The sequence below is a fragment of the Condylostylus longicornis genome, unplaced genomic scaffold (genome assembly GCF_029603195.1).
Source record: "Condylostylus longicornis isolate FDR11 unplaced genomic scaffold, ASM2960319v2 ptg000055l, whole genome shotgun sequence".
Taxonomy (NCBI): domain Eukaryota; kingdom Metazoa; phylum Arthropoda; class Insecta; order Diptera; family Dolichopodidae; genus Condylostylus; species Condylostylus longicornis.
In genome coordinates, this window is record NW_026578024.1 from 3,121,727 (window position 1) to 3,140,669 (window position 18,943).

Genomic DNA, 18,943 nt, shown 5'->3' on the forward strand with positions numbered 1-18,943 from the left:
TATTAAAGTTGTACATTTTATGTGTGTTAGTAGTACACACTTATTTCCGTAATAATTACAGAAATGTTATATAAAGTGTTATATTCTATGTACAATGCTATAAAATTTAAAGTGATGATGTGCACAATGTCGGAAAATTTTAAAATTAAAGGCACACAGAAAATTCTGTTTTTGTTTGTGTAAGTTAATGAGTAAAGAAGAAGAATAATATTCCAATACGAATAGAATTGCCAGAGCTTCATAAAAATTTCTTAAATTCACTAAATGCGATAGAGAATATTTTAATTTAATATAGAAATAGAAGATACAAACTATATTAGAATAATTGATTATTATTGATTTTAAATATTAAATTGAATTAGGAATTTTAGCTTTCATTTTAACTACTCTTGCTTATTCTAGGATATAGCTACTTAAAACCTTTTTTCAATGCAATTTTTCGATTGATTGTGTCTGCTCTCTGAAATATTTCCAATTATATATTTTTAACCAGCATAATCTAAATGGGGGATATCCGTTTAGAAAAAATCGACAAGTGGTATACCTATTACTTCTGTACAATCAAACCGTACTAAATTTTTTAAATAAAACTATTAAAGAAAAACTAATTTAGGTTTCATATTTAATTAAAGATTCTTTTATTTTTTACAGGGTCATTACAAACTATTTTGTCGTATCATTGGCTGTGGCTGATATGCTTGTTGCGCTGTGTGCAATGACATTTAATGCATCCGTTGAAATTTCTGGGAAATGGATGTTTGGATCAACAATGTGCGATGTTTGGAATTCATTTGATGTTTATTTTTCGACAGCTAGTATATTGCATTTATGTTGTATATCAGTGGACAGGTAAGCTATAAATTTTTCTCTTAAATAATTTTAAACTTTTCAACTGATATAGCATGAGATCTTGTATTGAACGTTACACAATTTAGTAACAAAAATTAAAATATTGCGATAAATTACGCCCATTAAACGTCATTAAACTGAGCCTGATCATTGGTGCAGCGGTTATGGCACCAGCCCTTTAACCGAAGGGTCTCGGGTTCAAACCCCGGTCAGGTCCCTATAAAAATTATATTCAATATTATATAACTTAATATGCAATACTAATAAATATTATACAAGTAATTTTCAAATATTCATAATATTCGAAACTAAAGACTAAGAAAAATAAATAGTAAATATTAATAAACTGAAATATTTAATATAAATAAAAAAAAATAAAAAACTACGGTAGGCTAGTCACCTACCTAGCTAATTCTCTACGACTATAGAAAATAGGGCATGATAGATATCATGCACTAGCCCTATACTCCTCCTATCCTATGAGTGAAGAAAGAAAGCAAAAAAAAAAAAAAAAAACTATTAAGAGCAATTTAAGGTTTCATCAAACTTCCACAGCATTACTATAGACTTTTCTTTCAATAATTTAAAATTAAAAATTTAACACAATTTATATAAAAATATAATAGTACGCAAGTATTTGTATACACCAAATTGCTTTTTAACTCATAATGACAACTTATATCCTTTGCGAAAGCAAATGAATTAATTCTACTATAATTTATTATAGTTCATTTTCAAAATTTCCGCAAAATAAATAACCTTTTAAATAACCAATTCCACATAGACCAGAGAGAACTACATGATGCTTAGTACACTTCAGTACAGCAATAAACAAATATACGTACATATAACGTACTTAATTATAAATACCTAACACTCAATAAGGATTAAGAGTAGCTCAATTACTATATGTATGAGTATTAGTAATTGTCAGCTCGTGTCAAAACTGTAGACTTTTAATGCTCATTTATAACTTTTTTTTCTCTCTCGTTCTACTAAACAATACGTAATACTCACATAATGATATAAAATTTTATCATTAAAAAAATAATGGTAATTTGAACGTGATTGAAAAACAAACCAGTTATTTTTGCTTTCAACCAGTTATTATTTTTTTATTATTTTCTTTTGTTATTTGCTAGTATATTATTTTATAGCATCAAATGTTTTTCCTATATACACATTCTTTATTACATATACTGTTTACATACATATAATTCTTTTGATTCAATTTATTTCCCTTATTTTTTATATACAATTAATATAGATACTATGCCATTGTTAGACCACTTAGTTATCCTTTAATAATGACACATTCAAAGGTTATGCTCATGTTACTTATTGTGTGGATGTCACCAGCGCTTTTATCATTTATGCCAATATTTTTGGGCTGGTACACAACATCAGAGAATTTGGAGTTTTTACAACAAAATCCGGATGTAAGTATATATGTATTATGTATTTAATATTATGTGTATATTGTAAATATATTTTAAATATAAGAATGTGAAAATTTAGAGTTTTGAGTTAACTATGAAAATAGAATTATAAGTAATTTTTCCGTTCAATATTTTGATCGATAGATTAAGGACAATGCTATTTTGCTTTAGATTATTTAAGTTTTGATTAATTAAGTTTATTCTTAAACTTTTATAGTGATTAAATTCTGATAACATTTTATTTTATGGAAAATAAAACCGACAACGAAATCAGGATTTGAAAAAAATTAATTTAGCAAATGTAGAAAATTATTGGAATTCCGAAATTATATGAATTGCATCACATTTCTTATATATACTAATTTTTCAATTCATTTTTTTTTTCTATATATTTCTCAAAAAAATTATAGGTCATATTTTAAATTTATTACTTTCCAGCAACTTCTGCATGGCATAAAACGAAATTTGTTGATTTTTGTTCATTTTTGATATCCGAAGTTCTAAGAACAAAATTTTGTTTATTTTCAGTTTTATTAGGAAAACACAAGCTCATTAGTCCTAAATTAACAACATGTATTTTTAATTAAATAAAATTTGTAATCCCCTGTTGAAAATTCAAATGTTTATCGGCGTCAGTTCGTATTAGTCAACACTCATTAAACTCAAAGAATTTCTTGTACTCATGAAATTTCGTTTTCAAAGAATATTCCAAATTTTTAATCCACATGAAAATTTCTTTAAATTACATTCTGAATTTTTTTTTTTACAAATAAATTTTAAATTAATAATGCCTAATAACATGCTATTTCAAGTGGTTAAAATGCAAAGTAAACTTTTGATGAAAACAAAATAATTTTAATTTAAATGTAAGTGAACTTAACATCTCAGACCTACCCTTGAAAATGTACATGTGTATGCTACAATTGTGAATAAATTATTTATTTAGAAAATTTTATGAAATTTCATTAAAATTTTTAGAGAAAATTTTTATTTTATTTGCTTTTAATTTATGAACGTTTCAATTTAATAAAAAAACGTTTATTAGAATATAAGAAAAAGCTATTGAGACTTCATAAGGGTTAATTTTATTATTTTTTCATTATTTTTCTTTATAAATTTATTTTTGGTTGAATTGAATTTCCACAACCAATTATCTTCTGCAAAATATAAATTTAATGTTTCATTTTTGTAAATATTTTTATAAAATTATTGGTCCTATAAAATAGCTTCAAGCTAAAATCATTCATTCCCTTGTGTAGCTATGAGAATTTATAACGTTCCAATGAAAATGTCTCTTAGAAACTAACCAAAAATATTTATTTTTAAAAATAACATTTTATTTTATTGTAAATGTATCTGTAGTATAGATTTTTAAAATTTCGGGTAAAACTTTAACACAGCTGCAATTTACTTATCCAAACCATAATTTATTTCGGAGGAATTTTTATCTTAAATGTCTAAACACTAAGAATTCAGGGAATTAAAAAGAAAAAAGTTATTTAATTTATTAAAAAATAAAAAAACTTATGAAACAAAAAGTTGCTCGAGGTTTTTATAAATAAAATGTGTTCTCTAATATTATTATTATACCCTATGATAAGCAAACATAACGTCAATAATCGTTTATTCAAAAATTATCTCAAATATTCCTCAAAATAACATTTCAAAAAATATTGCATAGCGTTAGGTGAACAATTTTAATGTTCATGTGTTTGTGAAAAAAAATTATTCCAATGAATTAACACTGTAATATGGCCGTTACCATAGATGTAAAGTGGTGGGTAATTACGCGAAATGAGCGGACATGTCTTAAACGGGTAGAAAGTAATTCGTTGACGCAAATTTTAGTAGACTTTCTTAAATGAGTATTTTATTGAAGGATAAAAAAACTAATTTTAATCAAATTTAGTGGAAATTTTAGTTGTTAGAAACTCTGCATCTATATGAGCAGTGTCATAAATGATCGCGTATGTATATATAAATCGTTTTAATATTCAGAAATTCTGAATAAAAAACGTATAGGCGGAAAATTTAAAAAAATTGAGAAACTTTCTAAATCAAGAGTTGCTTGTAAAATTAATGAAATTTTTTATGCTCTCATTACACTTTAAACTTGAACTTGAAATCTCAACAAAATTAATTTTATAAATTTGAACTTTTATTTATATTAAATTAGGATAAAGTAACTCTTTAGATTATGATTGAAAGATCTTACATTTCCTTTATGTTATTCGTTTTAATAGATGAAAATATCAATTTGCCTTAAGGTTTTCCTTTATGTAAGAAATAAAGACAAAGTAATAAAATTGTTTGTCTTAAAAGACATTGAAGAAATTCCTATTTTTTCTCTTCATTTTTTTTTTTGTAATTCAGCAATATTTTTAGTACTCAATTATTTCGTTTTAAGATCAACGAAGACCACATATACTTACGCCTATACAAGGTTTAGGGGCAATTTTTATATTGAAGAAAAACTTTTTTCTTTTTTTTTATTAAGACCAATAATAAAAGGCAAAATAAAAAATAATAAATAATAAGTATGTGATCATATAAAAACCAATTCATTTGCCTCATAAAAATAATGATATCCTTGAGATATAATCATTACGGGTCAATCGCAAATAAATAAAGTTTTTAATATAAAGGTTTTGCACACGTGGATTTCTTTGAACTCAAGCATTGTTATCTTTTATACTTCAAAATTAATTTATATAGTCAGTAGTAAAGAAATTGATGATTTCAAATGAAATACAAAAAAAAATCTTTTTTGAATTAATTATAATTGCCTCGGTAGTTTGTGTTGTCACACCTACTCTTTTACTCAAGAATACTAAGAGAGACGACAATTAAATTTGTACCTTAATAAAAAGGAAATCAATTAGCACAATTTTTACTTATACTTCGGTAGACGTTAATTTTTCTTATAGCTTTCAAACTCTAAAATTCTTAAATTTTTGCTTAAATTTCGATAAAAGTTTAAAATCCTATAATTGAGACTTTAATTTTCATTTTAAAATGATATTCACTATTTCATATAATTCGAAGTATAATATAGTTTGCCGCGTAGCCACTTTATTACCAAAAACATACAATTTTATGGTTCATCATTTATGTTAAAAATTTGATATTTATACTTCTCCTTTTTTGTATCATCTTACAAATTCAATTGAAAATCCTTGCAGAAAAAATTTATACCCCGCCATGTACTTATGTACATTGCTATCATTCATACTTATAAAAAATATACACTTTTGAACTCAACAATATAAATGATGTTCATTTTCTATTACTTAGATGATGCTTTAACCATCGTATTACCAATAAAAGTAAACTTTAATTTCAGTGTAGGTAGATACTTGCTATTTTTTATATACATAGCTAGTACAATAAGTACTATATAATATTATATATAGTATGTGTATATGAAATAAATACAAACCACAAATATCTATTTCACTTAAATTTAATTTTTGAAAAGGATATTTAATTTAGATGGATGTGTCTTTTTTTTGTGCATTATAATCCACTTAAAACAGACGAAAAAAAGCAGCTATATACAAGCAAGCTACATTATACAATGAAACACTATAAAATTTTATGTTTTATAGTCAAGTTTTAGGAAATATATTTGTTTCAAAACTTTATACGTTTGTTTGTCTGTTGCTTTCAATAACAATTTTTATTGACTGTGGCAAACTCAATGGTACCGTAGCAAAGGTAATATAAAACTCAAAAGTTATAGGTGAAATTAAATTTTAAAATTGTTTGATATATTTTGAGTTTGTTTACAATATTCCAGAAATCTTCAGAACTCATTCCCAAAAATCTCCCGTAAGAAAGATTATAGATCTCGTCGTGACCTTTTCATCATTACTCCGTATGACCACATTTGTCCAGATCTTTTCATCATATTTGTTGTCATTTTGTTAAAACAGAACTTAAAATGGCTTCGAGCCATTAGATTTCCCAAGTTTTTTTTTAATATCTCGATACAGTTCTTAAAAGACTTCTCAAGGTTATTAGTGATCGGATGAGCGCTTTATTATTTTAGAAGTGGTCATAAACAATTGAGTTGAATATTTTCAGAAAAAAAAGCAATTGCAATTAGTTAGTTAGTTGGTTTGCCAAGACATATCGCATGGCCCTTTTTAGTTAAGTTACACCAAGCACTAGACCGAAAATCAGGTACTTTGAAAACCAATTTCAACGCAAAGTTTATAGAAGAATCCCGCCGGATCACAGAAGCTGGCCTACCTGCCTTATAAATCTCAAGAATTTTTCTAGAAAAATACATACTAGCAGAGAACGGGATACGCACATTCACCATTTCGCCTGTCTATAGCCTGAAAGATATGTCTTTCGATACTTTTCGCTTTTATGTCACTAAAATAAACTCTTGAGGCGTACGTTGGACTTTTTATAGCTAGCTTGGCTTCCCGGCTAGCGTATTCGTTACCAAAAATGCCACAGTGTCCTGGAACCCAAACGATCTTGATAGTCTTATCTGAGCACACCAGCACATTCCTAATTGCCTCTACTAGAGGAGATATACTATAGAGCGCTACATAGATATTTCATTGTCTCAACATGGCAAATCAAACACAACAAGCATAATATATCGCAAATTGTATAAGGAAATAGTCTCACGAAACTCTCACGCGTATTGTATTGTTACGGATGCTTCGAAGACCGAAGGCGGTGCTGGCCTGGCTGTTGGATATCCTGATAGCCCCGATATGCACCCGAAGGTCATATCTTACGCATGAGGAAGTATTCCGTCAGGAGACCAAAGACCACACTCAAATCGCCCTTCACCAGCAACGAACCCTTGTATCACTCCTGCACGACCAGATGGCTATAGTTCATTTTGAATTATTTGTTTATTATTTATCACAGTAGTGGCAACACTTTTCCAAAAAAACTCCTTACATGCCTCATTATATAACTGACGTGAATTTGGTAATCATTTCGTTTACTGAAATTTTTAAAATCATTCAATATAAAAAAAAAAACTACCGTTATCTTTTCAACGGTAAAATTACTGTTTTGTTAAAATTTTATTTTTAGATTTTTTTTGTTGAATTTGTTATTTTTTTCTTCAAACTTTTTATTATGAAGAATGTGTTTTCTTTCCTCCTGCAAAATTTTATTGTACATATTATTGTTGGGTCCTTTTTATTCCTTTTATACAACTTTGTTTGGCTTTTTTTTTTCCTTTATTTATTTGTTATTATCTTATTGTTTATTTTTTTTTCTGTTTTTTTTTTTTTGCAAAGTTTCAATAATTAAATTTTTATCGAATTTTTATAACTTTGTATATTTAGAAATATAAACTGTTATATTTAGGTACAAACGTATATGAATGTATTTATATGTAGAGGTACTGAAAATGTTTATGCAATTTTATTGTTTTTTAATTGGAATCCTTGAAAATTGTTATTATTATGTGGTGTGTGAATCCTATTAAGAGGAAAATATTCAAGATAAAAAAAAAATAATACTATTTAAATTGGTTTATTTGGTCCTAAAATATTGTTTTATTTTTTATTTTTAAATATTTAATTTGTTTACAATTTACAATAAATTAAATAAAATTTATTTTAGAAAAACAAGAGTAAAGAGGAGAAAATGGAGCAATTAAATGATTCAGAGTTGAAATTTAATTGTGAAATAAAAAAAAGAAACAATTTTTATTAACCACTTTCAAAGTATAATGACTTTCATAAAAGGTTATTATAAACATGTAAAACACCAATGAACAGGATGGAAACCTAAAATAATTTCGGATTTATTATACATTTAATTGATAAACTTTGTATGAATGTTTTTTGAGCGGTAAAATTGAAAATAAATTTGCAAATAAATGCGACTAACAGAACATTATTGTATCTCCCATATTTTGTATTCCACAGTGTGTATGTTATTTGCCTATTATGATATAACATGAATTTAATAATGTTTTTGAATATCTTATTCACAATTATCAAAAGTTTCCGATAATTCATTGAATTATTGAATCGCACGATGAAATATATTGCTAGCACCCGGTTTCTATAAAAATTAAGTTCGATTTGCAAGTGATTTTTAACTTCGATTTGCAATTTTTTTAAATTATTACCGTACGGTTTAAGTGTTATAATTTGTGTATAAGAATTCTGTTGGTATTCTTATTTCGAGTTGGTACAAATTTTTTTTGCTTTATTTTGTAGTGTCCGTATTTGTCTTATATATTGATCCCCTTAATCACACTTAATCACACCCCGTATTACTATAGTCGTCTTAGTTTATCAGATCTGCTGTTTTTCTGAAGATTCCTGCTTTTCATCCAAAATAGCTGTTGTGGCTGTTCACTTTTTTTATTGTAAAGCACCGCTAAATTTCATCCATTTTATTACTATAATTACAATTCAACGTATATTTTATCTTTGATATATTTATTTTCAGTTTATATTGGTTAATTAAATTAAATTCGTTCTGAGTAAACTATCGCTAAATCATCTGCTTACATAAATATTTGTCTACTAAAGTCAATAGGTTGGCTATTTCATTTAAGCTATTTCACCAAGGGAACTTCCCTGCACGACTCCGTAATGTACTTCCTGCTTTTCACTTTCCATTTCATTAATTTCAGAATATTCCAATATATTCCTAAAGTAGTCTGCAAATCATTTATGTACTGTTACATTAATACCCAATTAAACATTAATACTGAATCTTAATTTCATTGTAAATATAGAACATCTCTTTGTATTTGAGTAATATTTGACCCCTTTTTTCATTTACTTTGAAAAACCGAGGCACTACACTACATTTTCTAATAATCCAAAAAGAAGTATTTAAATATCTATTAAAAAATTTTTTATCCTTTCACTTTTTTGAAATTTCAAAAACAAAAATATTTTTACATTCTATTTCAAGATTTAAACAAGCAAATTTCTAAATTAAATACAAAAACCAAAAAAAAAAACAGAAAAATAAATTTAAACTTTTTAACCTAAATTGCATAAAAAAGCAACTTTACCACCATAAATCTATTTTATTAAAACCACTTCTAAAAAGCAATTATATTCTAAATTCATCAACTTTTCTTTCACCTGTATAACTTCTATTTAATTAAGTTTTGACCTAAATTTTCATCCACATCCAAGTACAAAATATATTTCCGTATAAAATTTATGGTAAATAAAATGGCAAAATTTTTATGCACTAACATATAAATTGTGCATCTTCAAGTAGATTTAATGTGAATCTCTCATAATTATTATCATGACATTCCATATAATTGAAAAATTAATATTTTTAGTACTTTAAATAAATATAATTAAAATATATTATAATATGTGTATGAAACAAGTGGCATAAACTTAAACCTATTTATACTGTACACTGATTTATCGTATAAATATGTGCAAGTATATATACTAATTTCACAAAAATTATGTGCACAAAGATAACAATTTTGAATTTCATTATAATATGCTAGTATTCTTTACACTTCAATATAGGTACACAATATGTCTACATATATAAACCAGGGCCGGTTCGATGCAAATACATGTAATTCAATTTAAAAACGCGCGCTGGCAAAACCATTTTCTTCTCATGCAGTAGCGAATATAACATTAAAGAATAAAACAATAAACTTAATTTAAATAATTCTTTCCAACTCATAAGTTCAAATGAACCCGTTTTTGCTCATATTAGTTAATAAATGAAGTCCACTATCAACGATTAATTCTCTATGGCTTCAAAATACGATGGGGCTGACATTACTACTTCTTTTAGCCAAAATGAAGAGCTTTCCATTTTCAAAACACTTCCAAAAAACTGCAAAATCTATGAAAAAAAAACATTTTATGAACATCTGCCTTATCAGAATTGCTTCTGTTGGGTTTTTTCCGATACGTCTCTCCTTATACAACACATGCATATGTGTGCATAAGCATACATTTGAACTTTATTTTAACCATATTAAAAATAACAATAATAAAAAAATTAAGTGCTCGTATGAAATTTCCATGGAAAACTACTCATTAAAATGTGCATCGCCTTATTTATAACTTTATATTTTCTTGACACATATAACAGTAATATGACCTTGTTTTGTTGTTTAATGAAAACAAATTTTATTTTTTCATTTTTATTCTTGTTTTTTTTTTTTAATAATATTCATCGTTCTATATGTGTATTTATAATAACACGATGCATGTATTGAAATTTATACCTGAACAAGGATAAATATAATGACATTTAAGACTTGATTTATTATTTTGTTGAAATTTGTAAGGGCATTTTGATGTTCTGGAACTTAAAATTTTATATAATTTCAGTATTTTTTGAAATATTTATTTAATGTTAAAATTTTATGAATTAAATACTTTGCAATGAAAGCCTTGGATACGCCATCAGTAACGATTTCACTACACAACATGCTTTAGATTTGTGACTACACAAACATGCTTTAGATATTGTTGAACCACTTTGATATGACATAGAGTAAGGAATGAATTTTTATGTCAGCAGACTGAATTTAAATGAAAAAATTTAATTATGTCGACTACATATCTGAGTTTATTTTTCAATCCTCTGATGAAGGGCGAATAGAACTACGGCACAAGATTTTGAGCTAATTTTATGATTATTATACCTTATTAATTAGGAAATTAAAGTAGATTAGGCAGTATTAAGGTTCACTTTTGTATTCCGATATACTACGTCACTTGATCGATTCAATAAGTTTTTTGAGTTAACAGAAATATTGATTTTGATTAAAATTTATTCAGCTGAAATTGAGGCGTAAAAGAAGAGTATTCAGAGCATTTTGTCTATATTCATTATCGTTTCTATTATTCAATTGAAAGTTTAAAAACAACAATTTTGTGCGATAGCAATACTTCCCTTATTGATTCCTGGTTGATTCGGTATAACAAGAATGACCTTGTTCAGAAAGTTTTCATCTTATTTGGTACATCTAAAAGGGTACGTAAAATAAAATTATATTTATCAAGAAAGTAAATATTGTTTGCCTACAATCTTCATATACAGCAATCAACTGACAATTTAAGCTATCCAATATATTACAGAATTTGAAATAGAAATAAAATTCTTTTAAATAATAAATTTTACAAAATTTTTAATTATTATAATTAGTATTCCCCCAGTAATCCAAAGTGATTATTTTAATTTTCTTCTGTCTTTATTCTAAAAAGAAGAAAAATTTTTCAACTATACAGAACATTCATTCATTTTCAATTAACTGATATTTCAGATTCAAATCTATTTGAATTAATTTTAACTGTTATACACTTCACATTTTAATATTCTAAAACAATTCTCTCTTCATTTTAAAGATGAGAGGACGTATATATCCACCATCATTTCTTATATATTGTGTACATACATTATGATTTTGTACATAATATAATTGTAAAATATATTTATATATATATGTACACATATTCACACAAATTTCATTTAAATTCATATTACTTATAATACAACTTTATTAGAAAGATTAAACCTTATTAAAACATTTAATTTTGTCTTGATTTTCATTATTATTTTTTTTTTCTTTTAATAAATTAATTATATTTTTTTTTCTATCTACGCTCTCACTCTCCATATTTTGTTTTATTTTGATCTTTATATCCTTATTAGAATTCTAATTACACAATTGTGTACAATTAATTCTACTAAAATTTACACAAACAACTTGAACAGAAAAACTAGAATATAAGAGCAACTTTCTTTATAAACAATATTAACCTTGACATTCTTCTAAGTCACCATAGTGTAATACAAATAGTGTACATGCATACAATATAATATGTATGTACGTGCATGGTGTATGAATACATTATGTAACCCAATATCTATGTATATATTTATAACAAAAAATTCTATAAAATGTGAATGGAAAAAGCTATAAATGGTAGTAAAAAATATAAGATAATCTAAATAGTCATATTGTTAAATTTTTTATTTTCCAAACTATACTCGTATATGTATGTCTCCCTAATACACACAAATAAACAAATATTCTTGATATTTAAAGTGTATGTGTTTTTATGATAAAAACTATTAAATGTGCATTGAAACGATGGCAGAGATATAGAGGGAGGGGAAAAAAGGGAGATAGACAGATAAAAATGTAAAAGAAAAATATTTATGCATTTTAAAATAAGGACATTTCTTGTATTATTATGCATACAAAACATGTATGAATGTGTGGATATGCATTGGTATATATGCATGAAATTACACATTTTGTGGTATAAAAATAAATATTCTAAAAGCTATCATCTACTTTTTAAAGAAAACCAATGAAATGTACATATTGTTGTTTAATTTTTTTCTTATATATAAGTAAAGTATACAAGATTTAAGAACGACAGCAAAAAAAGGATATTATTTTGTTTATTTAAACTTTTCTTCATTTATCTCTTTAAATTCATAAATACACTTACATACATAAATTTGTATTAACTCTATGCATAAACAATGTTCCTTTCGTTCTACATTTGTGTCGGAATAATTTTTTGTTTCGTTGTTATTCAATTATGTCTCCTGCGTCATGTGTCTCATTCTATATATTTTGACGTAAAGAGGACATGAAGTAATTTTTTATTATAAAACAGAAAATAAATTACAAAAAACCCATCTTTTTATCTTCTTTTTCACGTAGTTCTTGTAAAGATAAAGATAAATTTTCTATTCTCTTACCCAATTTTTTTGTCTTCTTCTTTCTTTAAATCCTAAACACTAGCATGGAAGGAAAGGGAATCATATACATACTATAAACCAACAAATTATCATTGAGAGAAGAAAACAAAACATTATAAAATTCTACTATTCTCCTTCTATTCCATCACCTTCTTATAAATGGAAATAGGAAAATACTTTCGGGATATTGGTGACTTTAATGTTTAAGGAACATTTTCTAATGTGAAAAATATCTAAAACAAAAATAAATGTGTGCTAAAATATATTTAAGTGAATGAAAAAACAAAAATAAAGAATTAGCATTTATTATTTTTTATTTTTTGTCAAGGATATTATTAAGGAATAGCGCGCATATTATCACAAAATAATGTCAAAGACATAAAGTTCATATAATAATTTTTTAAATGTGACTGCGAAAATATTATTAAGATTGTGAATATGATAGTGTTATGAATGTTAATCGTACAATTTTTTCCAAATTTGAAAAAACTCGCTACATCTCAATAATACGATATATAATATAGTGTCCAATCAAAAACAATATTTAAGCTCCTTCAAATCAAATTAATAATTCGCATTTTTGTTTAGAACAATCTGTTTTCCTCCCATTTTGTGGCTTAAATATAACTCTCGGTACAAATTGCGTTGAAGTCGGGATCGTAAAATTAAAGCATATTCATAAATTTTTAATTTTGAGAGAAGTTACAATTTAAAGAAAACTGAATTTAGGTCCAGAACGACGCTACCCTACTTAAAACAAAATGTCTTTTTTACAATACTTCTTTAATACAAATTTTTCTTTAGCAAGCTTCTCATAAATAATTTTTATTTTAATACCCAGAACATTTTATACCTCAAACCAATCCACAAAATTTACCACCCTACTGTTTAAAACTAATAATGTTAAATAAATTTTATAACAGTTTTTTTTTATTCACAAATGGTTCCCTCCTAATAATGTACTCAAGTGATTAAATAAAACAAATGGATTTAAGGAAAAAGCTTCTTATTTTTGTATTTTTTTTTTTAACTTTTTGTATTACAGCAATTTTGTTCTTTTACATTAAGTGAAATTTTCGTAACTGTTATTTCACTTATTTTTATGGTTTTCTTATTATTATTTTCCAAGTCATTGCATAACATGAACAATTTCTAACGTGGGAAATTCTATGTAAAATCTTTTATTTTTAAATCTCAGCAGTAAATTTAATTTCAAATCATTTTCCAGTATTTAACGTACAAATAACATTCATATACATATACACTCATACATATACATTTTAATATGTATATTAAAATATTTTCTACCATAATGGATGAACTTGTTACATGACAAAATAACAATATGTACCAAATATCATTTTTTTTTGCCGAAAATAAAAAAACATAAGTCATGCAAGGAAAAAATGAAATTTTTTGTTGTGAGAAAAATATGTTGTAACATCAAAAATATTATGCCGGAATAAAGTTAAGAATTAGTTCCCATACATACCGAAAAGAAAATTTTTCTTAGGATTTTTTTAGATGAAACTGAGCAATTAAATCAGCAGTTTGCACTTGATGGCTTATTAACAAATCGCACTAAAGTATTTCAACAGAGTTAGAACAATTCCAGAGCTGACAAACTACATTCAGACAGAGCACTTCATATGATAATATATAAGCGGGTCTTCGAAAATTTTGATTTTTGTATGACAGATTAAATCCTCGTCGACCATAGAACATTTATGCGTAACGAGAATATTTTTAATAAAAATAATGAAAAATCAAAAAATTTGAATTTTTCCATGTTTCATTTTCAAACAATACCTAGGCTTGACTTTTGAAGGTCCCTATAAATTTATTTATAAAAAATTTATTTCGAAAACTTTAAACGAGTGACAAATGGTTTACACAAGGGACATATTGTTTTGGCAGTACCTCAATTAGAAAGTTATTTAACTTGACATTAACTTCGAAATTATGGTCATTATTTCAATAATTAAGAAAATGCACATCATACTTCAGTCACAATTTGGAAATATCAAACCCACTTTCGTACTGTTCTGTTACAAAAATATCTGCCAAAAATTCAACCTACTCTTTAAGCACATGTTGAGCAACATGAAAAAATGCTATTCATACGAGTATGAAATAAAATGGAAGTATTAAAATGTTGTAAGCAGAAAACAAAAAGAAAACTTATAAAATATAGAAGGTAAAAAAAAATTCACCTAAAGGAAAGAAAATTTGATCAACTAATTGAGTGAAAAACTCAAAAACATTCTTACAATATTATTTAAATTTTTCAATATCATATTTTTAAATAATAAAAAAAAGTCCTTATATGCCATAAGATTGAAAATTGAATGAACAAAATACAAGAAGAATAAATCTAAATTGAATTGAGTACACAAATACCCACATACATGTAAGCTTCTTTATAAATTATAAAATTTTTCAAATGAAAAATTAATCGGCCATAAATAAATTGTAAAATTTTATTTAAAGAACATTATTTACTTTGAATGAATTAATAAATGTTCATTTCTTCCTAATTTCAAAAATGATTTTATTACTAAATTAATTTAAAATACCAAAAATAAGGTTTCCTCACAACTGTTACCTATATTAATAAATTATAATTTGAACGAATTTTGTAAAACAATTAATTTAAAGCAAAATTTAATAAATTGCACATAAATATTGTTTAAGGTTTATTTTTAAATCTGTTCCTTCACCTCATGTACTCAGGCCACGTTTCATTCGAATTTTCATTAAATTTATTAGGTATTATCAGATTTTTGTATTCCTTATAGGTTTCTTAAATTCTATGTACTAAATAAGGTCAAAAGTATTGTTGAAAGGCAGTACTTTTTTCTATGAAATGCCCATTACAAAGCTCCTTTCCCTCACACATTTTTAATAACATAAATTAAAAACCTTATTAATTTGTTTATGAATAAAAAATCAACTCATAAATTTTAAATGGTAATATTTCAACATTAATTTAAAGATGGCATTTCTAATATTTTTAAGTTTGGGTTTGTTAAAAATAAACCATGAATTATTCAGAAGTTTACAAATTGTATAACCCAAATCTAATGTACGTCTTTCGTGATAATAAATCTTAATAATAAATACAATCTAATTTCTTGATGTTATTATTTTCGTTGCAGGTCTGTGAATTTAAAGTTAACAAATCCTATGCAATTATTAGTTCATCAGTTAGTTTTTGGATACCTGGAATAGTTATGATTTATATGTATTTTAAAATATATCGTGAAGCAGATAGACAAGAACGAATGTTATATAGGTATAATATAAAAATTTCTTCTTTCTCTCTTGATCTTCTAAAATTAAATACATTAAATTATTTAACTGTAATATAAAAATAGATCTAGAGTTGCGGCACTATTACTTGACAAACATTTACAAATTAATCATATACCAGTACCTAGACCGAGTATACAAATTGAACAAACGGCAATAACATCAATGAGAAGAGAACGAAAGGCCGCACGGACATTGGGTATCATAATGAGTGCATTTTTATTATGTTGGCTTCCATTTTTTCTATGGTAAGTTGAATTAAACTAAGAATTTCATCATATTCACAATACATTTGGAAAACTCGTACAAATTTCATGAATAACATACAATAATTCTGTGCAATCATGATTAATTTTAGTGGCACAAAACTTAAAATATATTTAAAAATATTCTTTGATTCCTTTATCCTTATATATAGGTACATTACATCCTCGTTATGTGATGAATGTATGACGCCAAAAATTGTTGTTGGTATATTATTTTGGATAGGTTATTTTAATTCTGCTCTAAATCCAATTATATACGCGTATTTTAATCGCGAATTTCGAGCAGCATTTAAAAAAACATTGAAGGTAAGTTGGAAGTAAGTATCTCCTATTTTTCACCTATTTCTATTTTCTATAACTTTTCTTTGACAATGCAATATAATATACTGGAAAAACAGTAGATATTTGTAGCAGTAGTATAAAATTTCAATTTAAAAAATTAAATTTTAAATTAAATACTAGAATTTACACAATATATTCATAATACACTTATGTATACATGTGTTTCATTCATGACCATTAATCGATTCATAAAATGATTCATGACCATTGATTGTTCCATAAAAATTCACATTAAAATTTTTCTAATCATCCAGTACTTGAATTACATTGTTGCATCATAATTTTGCTCTATGTGCAAGTGATTTTGATATCAAATGCAAAAATAGATTTTCGTTTGTTACGCCTTTTGCACCATGTATGATGGTGCCAAATATATTTGGCTGAAACAAAAAACTTTATTTATTCAATTAACACTCAATATTGACAAAATTAATTTATTTGCATTTCAATTAAATTTTTGCAAAATTTTATTCCAATTTTTAATTAATTAATTCAAATTGCATAAAAACTTCAAACCTAATCAAACAAACATAATATAAACAAATAGACTTAAACTCATCCGTGAATTCTTCTCACGAATTCGACAAAATTCGTTATAATTTTGTTTATATTGTATTTGAATTTGAGCAACTTTTCTTATTTATTTCTAAGCTTTCCTAAACTGATCTTTGTTTATTTGCTTGTATTCTTCATTCTATTCAACATTTTAGTCTTATTTTCATTTAAACATTTTAAATTTTTCTAATATTTCTACCTTATTATTCAAATTTAATCGAAGGTAAATGCATTATTAAAGGCTGTAATGTAGCATTTTTGTTTTTAACTTAACATTCATGTTTAGTATAATGCATTTATTTGAAAATTACTTGGTTTTAAATTATAGAAAATAGATTTTCAAATTAGTTTTTAACAAAATTCCGTAGATTTTATTAAAAAAAAAATTATCAAATGAATTAATTTTATTAATTTTTTTTTTCCTTTTAACATAAAACAATCATGTAGTCTTGTTGCCCGTACACGATAATGAATTGTAAAGTAAGTGATGGTGCTGATCTTCCACCATATTTACATTCAACAGCATCATCTGAAATTCATATGAATATTATCCGTTCCAGAAATTTTTCATCAAATTATCAATTGCAGCAATAATAATGAATTTGAAATAATTGATGTTTAAAAATAATTTTTCAAATAATATCCATAAATTGTAAATAATAAAATATAAATAATTATTATATACATACATATATATTACGATACAATTTATGTATTATATATAGAGTAATTAACATAAATTGTATAGAAGATATTGTAAAGAAGGATACACAAAAAAAAAAACCATTAATAACAGATCAACACCAAAAAAAAATCAAACAATATGTCACTATTTAACATTAATACAAAAGGAAAATAAGAAATCATTATTAAAAATAAATGGAGAAATAAATAATAATATAGAGAATAAAATAATTTAAATAGAGAACAATAAGAAAATATCATTGAAAAGGACAAAATTAATGATGTGGAAAAGAGAAAAACAAAAACAATGTATATGATGTGTGTGTACACATTGATCCTTTATAGTTATTGTACTGTCTACAGGATATCAACCTTAATTTTAAAAAGTCTATAAACAAAAAGAAACCAAAAAGAAAAAATTTAAAGAAATCATACAAAACCCAAAAAATATTAGCATATTAAGGACAACAACAACAATATTTTAAGAATAATAAAATAACAAACAAAAAAAATTATATTTTAATTTTTTTTTACTAGTGTTTTTTTCAAATTTTTTTTTATTTTGAACACATTTTGATTTTATACTCGTGTAATTTTAATATTAAACTTATTGTTACATTTTATAGCCATCGTGTACATAAAATAAATATATAAATTTGTAGGTTTGTAGTATATAAGAACAGTCATTAAATTGTTAAAAAAAATTCATTATGTATAAAATGTAAATGTTAAGCTGGGGACAATCTTGAAAACAAAAAAAAAAAAAAACAGAAA

General features: G+C 25.2%; 1 protein-coding gene across 2 annotated transcripts in view; it reads left to right on the forward strand.

The window, feature by feature from the left end:
- Nucleotides 1-18,282, forward strand: part of LOC129611674 (octopamine receptor beta-1R-like) — a 31,809-nt gene extending 13,527 nt beyond the window's left edge. Inside the window, exons 4-9 of one of the 2 annotated variants that reach the window (XM_055524935.1) lie at nt 652-849; nt 2,117-2,288; nt 16,169-16,305; nt 16,388-16,570; nt 16,741-16,894; nt 17,933-18,282. In XM_055524935.1, the coding sequence (XP_055380910.1) occupies nt 652-849; nt 2,117-2,288; nt 16,169-16,305; nt 16,388-16,570; nt 16,741-16,894; nt 17,933-18,079 (991 nt within the window). In that variant the 3' untranslated portion in view covers nt 18,080-18,282. Of the gene's footprint in view, nt 1-651; nt 850-2,116; nt 2,289-16,168; nt 16,306-16,387; nt 16,571-16,740; nt 16,906-17,932 lie in introns of both variants that reach the window. The other variant, XM_055524936.1, reaches the window with a different exon arrangement.
- The last annotated feature ends 661 nt before the right edge of the window (nt 18,283-18,943 follow it).